Genomic DNA, 13208 nt, shown 5'->3' on the forward strand with positions numbered 1-13208 from the left:
TAATGGTTTCATCTCTCTCCGTGGGGGGGTGGGGGGTGGGGGGGGGGGGGACAATGTAATAGAAGAGGGAGTCCAGCTCTCTAAAAATATAATGTTAGGAGGACCCTGGGGTCACTATAGGCCAGGGCGTGAAGTGAACTATGACCTCTGCCAGTGGGTCTTGGACTTCCTGACAGGAAGACCCCAGGTGGTGAGAGCAGGCAACTGCACCTCCTCATCCATCACTCTCAACACAGGTGCCCCCCGGGGCTGTGTTCTGAGCCCCCTCCTTTACTCTCTGTACACACATGACTGTGTGGCACAGCGGAACAACAACACCATCATCAAGTTTGCTGACGACACAGTCGTGGTGGGCCTGATCTCTGCAAACGACGAGTATATGCCTCTTTACTTACTTTTTACATACTTTTTTTTACTGTATGAAGCAGTGGGGCTCATACAGAACCAAGCATTTTACCGTAAAGTACTGTAAGTGTATTTTATTGTGATAATTAATAAACCAACTTGAAACTTGAACAGGATTGGTCGCCATTACCTCGCCTACAGAATGGTAGGACGCCCTCAGGAGATTAATCAAAGAGCGATTGGATCAGTGTGATTGGTTGAAAGGGAGGTCAGCCAATAGGAGTCGGGGTTAAGGAGCTCACAGGTTCCCTCAGGCGAAAAGGATCACGTCACTTTAACCCGTTCACTGCCGCACTACCAAACAGTTAACCCTTTTACATTTACATTTACATTTAGTCATTCAGCTGACACGCTTTTATCCAAAGCGACTTACAAGTTCTGTACGACAAGTCATCAGGAAGGAAGGGCACAACTCTATCAGCTGAGTAAGAATGTTTATCAAAGTGTTGAGTGCTACAGTGTAGGTTAGTTTATTAGGACAAGTGCATGACAGTACGGTTAGTTAGGGTTAGATATTTTAAATTTCAGATAATGGTTGAAGAAGTGAGTCTTTAGTCGACGGCGAAATATTGGACGTGTTTCGGCTGTCCTAACTGGGGTGGGCAGTTCATTCCACCATTGTGGGACAAGGACTGAGAACCCTTTCACTACCACACTACAGAAGGTTAACCCTTTCACTACCACACTACAGAAGGTTAACCCTTTACTATCACACTACAGAGAGTGTCTGTATACAAGATTCCTTTATTCACTGATAAATATTTTACTCATTGCACAATTGTGATCTCCCCCCGACTTGATTGAATGACCATTTCAATGATCTCCCTAATTGCTCCATCCTGGTAATGTTGTATTGGGGTCATTTTGTATCTCTCAATGGCTCTGAACGTTTTTTGGTTTGTTTTTTTGTGTCTATCTTTCTTGGTATGTTTGTTTACATATGTAGGGGCCTTTATTACTTTATTCTACATATTTCTATTTATTTTATTTTTATTTAACCTTTATTTATCCAGGCAAGCAATTAAGAACAAATTCTTATATACAAAAGCAGCCTATCTACAACGAATTTACCGTAAGCGTATATATGTATACCCACATATTGTTACTGTTATTGTTGTTGTCTTTGTTACTGCCCTGTAAATGTCTCGGTATTGTCATTTTCTACGTTTTGAATATTGGAAAATCTAAATAAAATATCCCAAAAAAAAGGATAGGAAAGGAAGCACCAACACAAAAGAAAAAAAGTAAAAATCATCCCACAATGAAGGGTGGTTCTGTGGTGCATTGCTTTCTGTCTCATCCCGTGTAGAGATCTAATCACTATCTTTCTGTATCATCCCGTGTAGAGATCTAATCACTATCTTTCTGTCTCATCCAGTGTAGAGATCTAATCACTATCTTTCTGTCTCATCCCGTGTAGAGATCTAATCACTATCTTGACTACGTTGAGTGATCGCCCTCATTTTACGAGTCACCAGGAGCTCCCCTCAGAGTCAACAGCCTGCGCATGCGATGTAACAATAATAATAATAACAATAATAATACCAGTCACAAATCACAACAGAAAAAGACAGGCATAAAATGCGCACATAAAGTGCAGACATATAAAATCAGTTGTTTACAGTGCAATAAAATAGTTCTGGATTTCTGTTCAACAGTTCGAAGTCGTCTTTACCTTCTCTGTTTGGTCTCCACAGTTTAAAACCTGACAGTCTCAACCTTCTCTGTTTGGTCTCCACAGTTTAAAACCTGACAGTCTCTACCTTCTCTGTTTGGTCTCCACAATTTAAAACCTGACAGTCTCTACCTTCTCTGTTTGGTCTCCACAGTTTAAAACCTGACAGTCTCTACCTTCTCTGTTTGGTCTCCACAGTTTAAAACCTGACAGTCTCTACCTTCTCTGTTTGGTCTCCACAGTTTAAAACCTGACAGTCTCTACCTTCTCTGTTTGGTCTCCACAGTTTAAAACCTGACAGTCTCTACCTTCTCTGTTTGGTCTCCACAGTTTAAAACCTGACAGTCTCTACCTTCTCTGTTTGGTCTCCACAGTTTAAAACCTGACAGTCTCTACCTTCTCTGTTTGGTCTCCACAGTTTAAAACCTGACAGTCTTCCCTCCTGTTTGATGCCCACTTTGACCCTTGGAACCTCCCACCCAGGGCAGTTCCTTACGATGACACTTTATTTCAAGGGGCACACCGTTTAGTATTACCATTTATCAGTTATATGGAACAAGTAAAAAAATAAAGAAAGAAATGTTAAAGACCCAATCAGTGATCTAAACGTAAACAAATATTTAAAAACATTGAAATAGTAGATAATGTGTTTTAATAGTATTTGCTGTGCTGCTGGAAAGGTTGGTTTACGTTTGGAATGACAAACTTTGGAGCAAAACAGACCGATATTCTGCTTTATGAAAGCTTAACCCTTTCACTACCACACTACAGAAGGTTAACCCTTTACTACCGGTTAACCGTCTGTAGTGTGGTAGTAAAGGGTTAACCTTCTGTGTAGTGTGGTAGTGAAAGGCTTAAGAAAGTTCCAAAGAAATACATAAACAGATCTAACTCTTCAATAATTGATATACCCCATTATATGGTAAAGAAAATCACGGATTGGGTCTTTAACAACAAATTGAGTAACACATTATAACATATAACAGCATAACAAACCAAAAGTTGACATATTAGTCTGCAGCCTCAAATAAATAACAACTGTTCCCCACTGATTTGTGTTTTTAGTAATCTACTTGATGTTTTACACCACGGCCACTATTTTGTTAACTTTTGGTCTGTTATGTCGCAACATGTTAGGTTCTGGTTTCCCCCCTAAGCGCCCCATACAATAACTGGTCGTTGAAAGATGTTTTTTTAATAACAATAATAATAATAATAATACACTTTATTTGTATAGCCCCGTTCATACAGAAACTGCAGCTCAAAGTGCTGCACAACAGAAAAAAGCTCCTCATTAACATAATAGCTCCTCATTAGTTCGAACTGGTACAGTATATCATTATGGTTGAACTGGTACAGTATATCATTATGTTTGAACTGGTACAGTATATCATTATGTTTGAACTGGTACAGTATATCATTATGGTTGAACTGGTACAGTATATCATTATTGTAACTGAGGGGTTACAAAACCCTGACTGTATTAAAGATTGTGATAGATTAAACCACTGCTAGTTATGTACTTATGTACTGGCCAGACAGTACATCAAATATAGATGGTGAACACCCACAAGAATACGGCATTGACAAAGAAATAGTATTTGAGGGTAATTTATTATTATTAGGCAACGTTAGGTTACAGAATGAGAATTAGGGTCGCGCTTGTATGGCGAAGAATATACGTAAAGTCAGTCAAGAGCATGAGTCACTAAGAATAGCAGGAATACTACGATGGGTCTAAGTTGACACCACCTGTCGTATAGTAGCAACTATATAGGGCAACACTGGTACCGACTGGAGACAATGGGTTCCCTCTGGGGGTGTAAGGCCTGGAGGGTAGAGGAATGTTCGGGTACTCCGTCTGATTCAATGAGGAATAAAGAGACTCCAGGTACAGGAGTCGGTCCTTGTAAACTCCCTTGATCAGCAGCAAAGTAATAATTGTAATCCAGATGCTCGACAGCATTGATGACAGCTAGCCAGCCCCGTCCACGAGGCCGGCCCGAGTTGTAATCCTCACGAGGTTGAATCCCAAACGATAGTGGAAATCAACGATGCTCTTCTCCGGGTACCACGTTCCAAATCAATATAATCCAACCAGGAATGGTTCTGCAATCGCCGACGCCGATTCTCCTGTGTACATGTCCAACGGTTCTCCGCCTAGGACTCCTTGGGTGTGGGCGACGTATTTAGGCCACACAGCCTGGTTAAGTACACTAGCTAAAGACACGACGAACCGCTGGGTAATGCTACACACGGACAAACTGTGGCCGCACGATATACAATAAATGAACGACATTTACTTCACATTAGATTAAGTCGAACTCAACGTTACTTCATTAAACTCTGACACTTTTACCATTCTATTCGCACGCGGTTCTCAATGCTCTGTTAGACGCAAGGTTGCTCACTTCACTGCACGTTGACTCGTGGTGAAGGTGGGTAAGGTACTGAACGTAACTGAATTGAACTAAGCGAATCACGGTGTGCGCACCTTGCGCTGTATTTATACTTAAGTGAATATCTAGTCCCAACCTCAGTCCTTGTCTGGTATCACTACGCTGACTCCGGGCATGTTCCGACATGCCTGCAGTTGTCTTTGAACTTGCCGTTGGAGGCTTGCGCGCTGGCGCCTGGGGGCGCTGTCCAATAGGAGAGCGAATATTACTCTGGTCTGAACGCAGGTAAAGGGATATTCCGTGTATATATATAAATAATATACAAAGTATATCAAACAATAAAGGTATATTCTCAGTTTAATCTGGCCCTTCACAACAATTATGGTTGAACTGGTACAGTATATCATTATGGTTGAACTGGTACAGTATATCATTATGGTTGAACTGGTACAGTATATCATTATGGTTGAACTGGTACAGTATATCATTATGGTTGAACTGGTACAGTATATCATTATGGTTGCCACCCATAGTGATAACCAAATATCATCCCAGTGTATGGGAGATCTTTAGTCTTGCAAAGCCAGAAAAGATCTTGCATGGAATCACGCTATCATAAAACGGAGGGCTAGATTCAAGATTCAAGAGATTTATTAGTCACATACATACACAAGACATGTAGTGATGACTGATTGTGCAAAAAAAAATACAAATAATAATAGAATAAAATAGAATAGATAATAGATAGACATGATAAAAGGTACTAAGATAAAATACTATACAATGCTAAGCTTATGAATGAAAGGTAATGAGTCCTATACACTACTATACAATATACATTTATGCTATATGTAACTATACTATAATAACTATACTAACTATACTATACAAAAACATACATTTATGCGATACTAAGAATACATTGAACTTGCCCTTGTCTCTGAGACGAGGAGGCTAAAACAATGGTATGGTATGGTATGGTTTATTTCTTAATCCCCGAGGGGAAACATGGTTAACATGTGCTAAGACACACAATTACGAAACCACAGTCACTGAGACCATGTGTACAGATCTACACAGGGACGTGCACAGGACTTTAGAGGGGCAGGTGCTCAAAGGCTGAAAAGGGCACTACACTTGTGTGTATATATTAACCGAGCGCGCGTAGCGCGCGAGCACGATTTTTAAGGGCCCTTTTCGGGCGGGGGGCCCCCTTTTTATGCTTTTTTGGGGGGTTTTGGTGATCAAATATTGAATATTGAACTATAATAATCAGTGCAGGAGCCCACTTATCCTTGAAAGACACTTTTATCACTGACTTAAAAGGCCCATACATCTCCATAAATGTCCAGGCGGGAGGGAATAAGTGCTTACCCTACAGCCCCAAGAAGTGCTGTATATTCTGTATTGTTTAATATAAATGCATTTTTTATTCCAATCCCGATTTGTATTTGAGATTCCCAAATCCCATCGGACTTGACTTCTTCGTGTCCCTCAATGAGTGTAATACCAGCATTCAACTGTATGCGCCACAGTGGTTTCTATCATCATCATCATCACCACCCACGCTATGCATAAAATATATAGGTCCGCGGAGGAGGCCGTGCAAACTGCAATGGAATATGGGGCATCTCTCTCTCTGTCCCTAATATTTTGATTCTATCCTGACATTTTTCAGTTGGAAGGGCAGTATATATGCGTAACGGTAAAAAAAAAAAAAAAAAAAAGTGTTTTTTTCAAAAAGGGCACTTTTTTGATGAGGCTCAAAAAGGCAGGTGCTCAGGCACCCCTTGGCCTCTATGTGTGCACGTGCCTGGATCTACATGTGAATTCATTTCACCACCTGACACCTCCGTGTTTAAAACCTGTTCTACAAGAGACACCTGTCTGACGGCAGCAGACAAAGGACTAAGTAAAAAAAGAAAAAGTAAAAAAAAAAAAGGGCCTACATTCAGTAATATTACGACACAAACGCTATAGGGAATGGAAAATTCAATGAATACAGCCAATATGAATTGTTTCTTTTCTTTCTTTCTTTTTTTTTTTATCAGAGAATAGGCCTAAACCTGATTTCCACTGTTGTACTCTAGGGGCGACAGTGGCTCGGGAGGTAGAGCAGTCGTCTGGCAATCCGGAGGTTCCCGGTTCCCCGTCCTTGAGCAAGACACTTAACCCCCTAATTGCTCCCGATGAGCAGGTTGGCACCTTGCATGGTCGCCTCCGCCGTCGGTGTGTGAATGTGTGAGTGAGCGGGTAAAATGTGATGAACAAATTGTAAAAAGCTTTGGATAAAAGCTGCGATATAAAAAAGCAACCATTTGCTCTACAGGTCTCTACAGGTCTACACAGGTCTACAGGTCTCTACAGGTCTACAGGTCTACAGGTGTCTACAGGTCTCTACAGGTCTACAGGTCTACAGGTCTCTACAGGTGTCCCCTTTAAATCTCCTCTCACTAATGAAAAAACATCAATTATACTGTGGAATGATTTGCTCCGCCAGACATAACTTCCCATTAAAGTGAAAGGTTTGCTTACGGCGGCCATAGCTCAACGACACCTCTGTGAGCTTAGCTTTCTATTGGCTAACTGTGGCTCCTCGTATCCAATCAGATCATTGATCGGCAGAGATAATGAGCATGCTGGATGTACACTCAGGAGATATTATATATATATAATAGCAGACAGGATCAATTCAGGACGACCCCCCACCCCCCCATGATCCATGTCGAAGAGAGGGCAACCCAATTACATTTACATTTACATTTAGTCATTTAGCTGACGCTTTTATCCAAAGCGACTTACAAGTTCTGTACGACAAGTCATCAGGAAGGGCACAACTCTATCAGCTGAGTAACAATGTTCATCAAAGTGTTGAGTGCTACAGTGTAGGTTCGTTTATTAGTTAGTCAGGGTTAGATTTTTTTATTTTTTTTTTAATCATTTCAGATAATGGTTGAAGAAGTGAGTCTTTAGTCGACGGCGAAAGATTGGACGTGATTCGGCTGTCCTAACTGGGGTGGGTAGTTCATTCCACCATTGTGGGGCAAGGACTGAGAATAGGCGGCTTCTCTTTGATGACCCTCCGGGTCAATTAAACCCTGTGTAGGTCAACTCAGTAATAACCAGATGGGATATCGGTGAGCCGTGTCTGTAATGGAGAGGATAAAACAACCACACAGTCAGGTGGAGGGTCTATTTCTTACATCAAATTACATCGAGGAGTCGGACTATGATGAATTGAAAATGGGGGACCCTGATGTAAACAAGACGAAAGTCTTTCTCTGGTCTGCACTGCATCCCCTTAACAATTGTGTGTATTGAGCTGTACTGTATTGTACCTGTTGTGAAGGATCAGATTAAACCGAATATATATATTTATTTATGGATATATATTTAATAGTATTTGTATATCGTTTGATATCCCTTGTATATTTCCGTGTACATATACACTGAATATCCCTTTAGTCTACTAACAGCCCATAATAGTTTCATTCTCTCATTGGACAAGAACTTGGCGCCAGCAGCCAAGCCCCTTGGTTCAAGTTCAATCGTGCCGACGAACATGTCGTTACTAGCCCCGGTTCCGCGTAGGAATACGTCTGGCGAAATACGAATGGCACTATTTGTTCACAGCGCATATATATATGGCGCAAGTAAAGTAGAACTTTCTTAGTCCCTTAGCCCTTAGTTCTTTACCCTCCAACCTAGTGGCAAGACGTTAAGCCTCACCCACGATCCACGTGTGGTGTAGTATGGTCAACTTGGCCTCGGAATGGCATTGAGACATCGTGTGGATTAATAGTTGAATTGTCATAGTTTGGCACTATACCGTCGAGTGGGACGTATTTCTATTAAGTTAATAATAGTCTATTATGTATGGTGCATCGTTCGGTTAGAGTTATAAAGTGAGCAGTACCCCCATCGTTTCCTCGCGTTATCTAGAGTCTTAACCAGGCTGGGCAGACCACGTGTGGTGCTTTCATCCGAGGAGTTCTGGGCCAGGACGAGTGGACCTGCACATTGGATTACCTTACCCGGACGACGGCGAGCCCTACACGGCTTGGATTATCTACTTGCTTTGGGTGCTTTGATTATGCCATGGATAACAGCCAACACTGGTAAGTGTTGGAACTACCCCCCGAGAGGAGTCCAGGTGAGACGGCGCTCTACCCCGAGTGAGGTCGCCTCACGTCTCTTCGTTGTGGACCGGCAGCTACCGTCTACAAGAGGGCCCAGCTGTATTCATCTGTGGACCGAGGTTCTGTGGGCACCGTGTTCAGCACTCTGAATTCTCCCAAGAAATCGTTGGCCAGATGGGATATCGCCAGCGGCTCTCCTAACCCCCCCCCCTACTGACTTACAACCAGCGGGACCCCCCTTTAGTATATCCAGCTATAATCATTTAAGTACCATCGCTATAGTTCCCTAAAGAACCAGGTTGTATACTTGCTTCCTGCGTAACCAGAGATTGGACATTCAATGTTGATTTGCCTACGAATACTCATTTGCCTTACAAGTGCATTCAAATCATAAATGTCATTACGTGAACGTTGTATATACCCTTTGCTATATATTAAATATTCGACTGATACATTTGTGTGGACTTGGTTTCATCAGGTGGGAAAGTGTTCATCATATCTATATCATGTACTGTGTGGCCAGTAGTTAAAGTACATAATCGGTAGTGGTTTAATGATACCATACTTATCAATACAGTCAGGGAATTGTACCCCTCAGTTACAGTACCCATTCTGCAATCTGTTAATAAAGTTTTCAATCAATCAAATTTCAACCGAGATTGATCCACGTTTACATAATTGGACGGTTCTTTGGGACTTCTGACGTATGCATCTGGTACGAGGAGGGCAATACCGCCATCTGGCGGTTCATATAGGCTACTGACGTCGTTATAGACAGCAAAACGCTGCTCTCGGAGCTCAAACTAAAAATCCACAAACAATCGGCTTAATATATTTTGAAATGTACGTTTGCCATAAAAGATAACCACAATGATTATTATGGCCGTGGATTGTATAAATAATTCGGTGCTTGTTTAGTTAGACCTGCTGCCATTGGGATCCAATTCTCGAAGTCAACTCCCTGTCTGTTTAACTTTCTGTCTATGGCTTGGGGGGGAAACATGCACTTTAGAATCACCAGAAAGGCGTTTGAAATAGTGAAATGCCACGTTGGCCTCAATATTTTCAAAACAAATTATATGAAAAGGTTATGAAATGAACAAGAATGTGATAGAATATGTAATAAGAACGGAGCTCAACGCATACATTTGATGGTAGAAATCCGTTTGTTTCCCCCATAGCAAGATGGCGGCGGTCTCGTGACGTCAGAGTGTCTTCGCGAATGCAGCCAGACGTCATGACGTCACCAGACCGCGCAGACGCCGCAGAGAGCGGCGCACACTCCGCACAGGCGGAAGTGGTCTCCAGCGTCACTACAGTACAGTAACCAGAGGAAACTTTATTATAGTTACATCAAACATAGCAACGGCACGCGTATTTATTCAGGTCAGTTATTCATTTGGCATCGTCGTGAGGGACTATTGCGACATTTTCAGTTGATTTAATGTTAATAACGTTACTCTTCTACTGAGGCTGTTCAGGTCCTAGTCCAGCTAGCTTACCTGTGTGTTTACATTACAGCCTGTTTCTATTGTGCTATATATGATATACTAATACAAGAAAGCTAAGTAATGTACTAGTTGATTGTTTTGTCATTACAACCATACTATTTTACCATAAGATAATGTTGTTACCCAACCCCCCCCCCCCCCCCACACCTCCAATGTACAGTTTCTACCTCAAATGTATATACTCTCTTTTTAGACTCTTCTTGTATCACAAACAGTACTGTATTTGCAAATCTGGCATGTGTCATAAATGTATAGATGACGTAGCAGTACTGTCTATCTGTGTGTCATATATGTTATGATGAATTGAAAATGGGGGACCCTGATGTAAACAAGACGAAAGTCTTTCTCTGGTCTGCATCCCCTTAACAATTGTGTGTATTGAGCTTTACTGAGAGTATTTTTGTTATGAATAAAGTAAAGGATGTGTTAGAGTATGAGGCAATGAGAACACTCTACTGTTCACTCATCTCACCTTATATCAGTTATTGTATTGAAGTATGGGGGAATACTTATGGGACCAATATAAAACCATTATATATACTACAGAAGAGGGCTGTAAGAATCACACATAAAGTGAGTCGAGAACACACAAATACATTATTTATTAAATCTAGAATAATTAAACTTGAAGACATGGTTAAGTTTCAAACAATGTTAATTATGTTTAGGGCAAGAAATAATACACTGCCAGAAAAACTACAAAATCTTTTTCATTTAGAAAGTGAGTTTAGTAGGAGAAAATACAATTTTAAACATCAGTTTGCACGTACCACACTTAAACAGATGTGTCCTTCAGTTATTGGTGTAAAGTTGTGGAATTCTCTCCATAGCGAGCTTAAGGGATGTAACAGTGTTTATCAATTCAAAAAAAATTATAAAAAAATAACATTTAGTCAGTATGAAAATCAAATGTGATCTGAATAGTGAGATCGTTTCTTTTCTTTTTTTTCTCTCTTTTATTCTTTATTCTTTATTATTATTATTATTATTATTATTATTATTATTATTATTATTATTATTATTATTATTATTATTATTATTATTATTATTTAATTTTTTCTTTGTTTAACTGTGGATTGTGAGTTTCTGTATAATGGTATAAATTATTATTTGTATAAATTAGGTTGTACGCCGACCATTAAGAAAATACTTTTTTAGTTTAGGAATAAGGGGCAGGTAACTATAAGATTTATTCTTCTTCCTGCATCAATAGTGATAATAGTAGTGGAATGGCAGGATTAAATCAGACACTAGTAATAATAGTGATGATAGTATACATGGTCCATGACGTTTAACCTAGTATAACATAACAAGTCTGTGCCCGTGTCTAGTATTAAGAGTCAGACAGTCCTACCAGTTTTCAAATTCACCAGCCGTCAGCTCTCCAGTTGTGGAGCCCGATGGCATTCTCTAGTTTTAATTCAGCCACAGCCTAGTGAACCATCTGTGCCACAACTTCCCACATTAAGTGACATCGGCATGACACTGACTCTCTGTTGTTCTCTCTGTTCCTCGCTCCAGGGTCCAGTCATGTGTCTGCTGGGACAGTCTTGTGCTCTGAAACTGTAGCGGAGGGGGCTGGGAAGGAAGACAACTCCCCCTTTGTGACTTTGTGTGCCCCCCCCCCCCCGCCATCACACTCGCCATGTCGTCCCCGAGTGCCCCCCCGCACTCCTCCTCGTCCATCAGCGGTTGTTGTGGTGGTGGTGATGTCGTGGGTGCCATGGCGACCCGTTCCCCCGAGGAGCAGCAGGCCCCGTCGTCGGTGTCGTCGGACCGCTACGCCCGCCTCATCCTCGCGCAGATGAACAAGATGCGGCTCCGCGACGCCTTCTGCGACGTGCGGCTGCGGGTGGGGGCGGGCCGCCGCGTGTTCCGGGTGCACAGGCTGGTTCTGGCCGCCAGCAGCCCCTACTTCTCCGCCCTGTTCTCCGGAGGGATGCGGGAGGCCGAGGAGGAGGAGGTGCAGATCCTGGGAGTGGAGGCCGAGGTCTTCGAGATCCTGCTGGAGTTCATTTACACAGGTCCTCATTAACCCTCCTTACTCCCTAACCCTAACCCACAGCTCCTCCTCCTCCTCTCTAACCCACAGCTCCTCCTCCTCCTCCTCTCTAACCCACAGCTCCTCCTCCTCCTCTCTAACCCACAGCTCCTCCTCCTCCTCTCTAACCCACAGCTCCTCCTCCTCCTCCTCTCTAACCCACAGCTCCTCCTCCTCTCTAACCCACAGCTCCTCCTCCTCCTCCTCTCTAACCCACAGCTCCTCCTCCTCTCTAACCCACAGCTCCTCCTCCTCCTCTCTAACCCACAGCTCCTCCTCCTCCTCCTCCTCTCTAACCCACAGCTCCTCCTCCTCCTCTCTAACCCACAGCTCCTCCTCCTCCTCCTCTCTAACCCACAGCTCCTCCTCCTCCTCCTCTCTAACCCACAGCTCCTCCTCCTCTCTAACCCACAGCTCCTCCTCCTCCTCCTCTCTAACCCACAGCTCCTCCTCCTCCTCCTCTCTAACCCACAGCTCCTCCTCCTCTCTAACCCACAGCTCCTCCTCCTCTCTAACCCACAGCTCCTCCTCCTCTCTAACCCACAGCTCCTCCTCCTCCTCCTCTCTAACCCACAGCTCCTCCTCCTCCTCTCTAACCCACAGCTCCTCCTCCTCCTCTCTAACCCACAGCTCCTCCTCCTCCTCCTCTCTAACCCACAGGTCCTCCTCCTCCTCCTCTCTAACCCACAGCTCCTCCTCCTCCTCTCTAACCCACAGCTCCTCCTCCTCCTCTCTAATCCACAGCTCCTCCTCCTCTCTAACCCACAGCTCCTCCTCATCCTCCTCTCTAACCCACAGCTCCTCCTCCTCCTCTCTAACCCACAGCTCCTCCTCCTCCTCTCTAACCCACAGCTCCTCCTCCTCTCTAACCCACAGCTCCTCCTCCTCCTCTCTAACCCACAGCTCCTCCTCCTCCTCCTCCTCTCTAACCCACAGCTCCTCCTCCTCCTCTCTAACCCACAGCTCCTCCTCCTCCTCCTCTCTAACCCACAGCTCCTCCTCCTCCTCCTCCTCTCTAACCCACAGCTCCTCCTCCTC

The 13208-nt window shown here is 43.1% G+C and overlaps 1 protein-coding gene across 1 annotated transcript in view; it reads left to right on the top strand.

Annotated features, from left to right (window-relative positions):
- Nucleotides 1-9913: 9913 nt before the first annotated feature.
- The window catches only part of ipp (intracisternal A particle-promoted polypeptide), a gene marked incomplete at its 3' end in the record, with an annotated part of 72697 nt that continues 69402 nt past the window's right edge, over nucleotides 9914-13208 (top strand). Inside the window, exons 1-2 of the mRNA XM_084339394.1 lie at nucleotides 9914-10004; nucleotides 11651-12153. Of these exons, the coding sequence (XP_084195520.1) occupies nucleotides 11775-12153 (379 nt within the window). The remainder of the gene's footprint in view (nucleotides 10005-11650; nucleotides 12154-13208) is intronic.

Source organism: Notolepis coatsorum (assembly GCF_963971535.1).
Source record: "Notolepis coatsorum genome assembly, contig: SCAFFOLD_190, whole genome shotgun sequence".
NCBI classification, from domain to species: Eukaryota; Metazoa; Chordata; class Actinopteri; order Aulopiformes; family Paralepididae; genus Notolepis; species Notolepis coatsorum.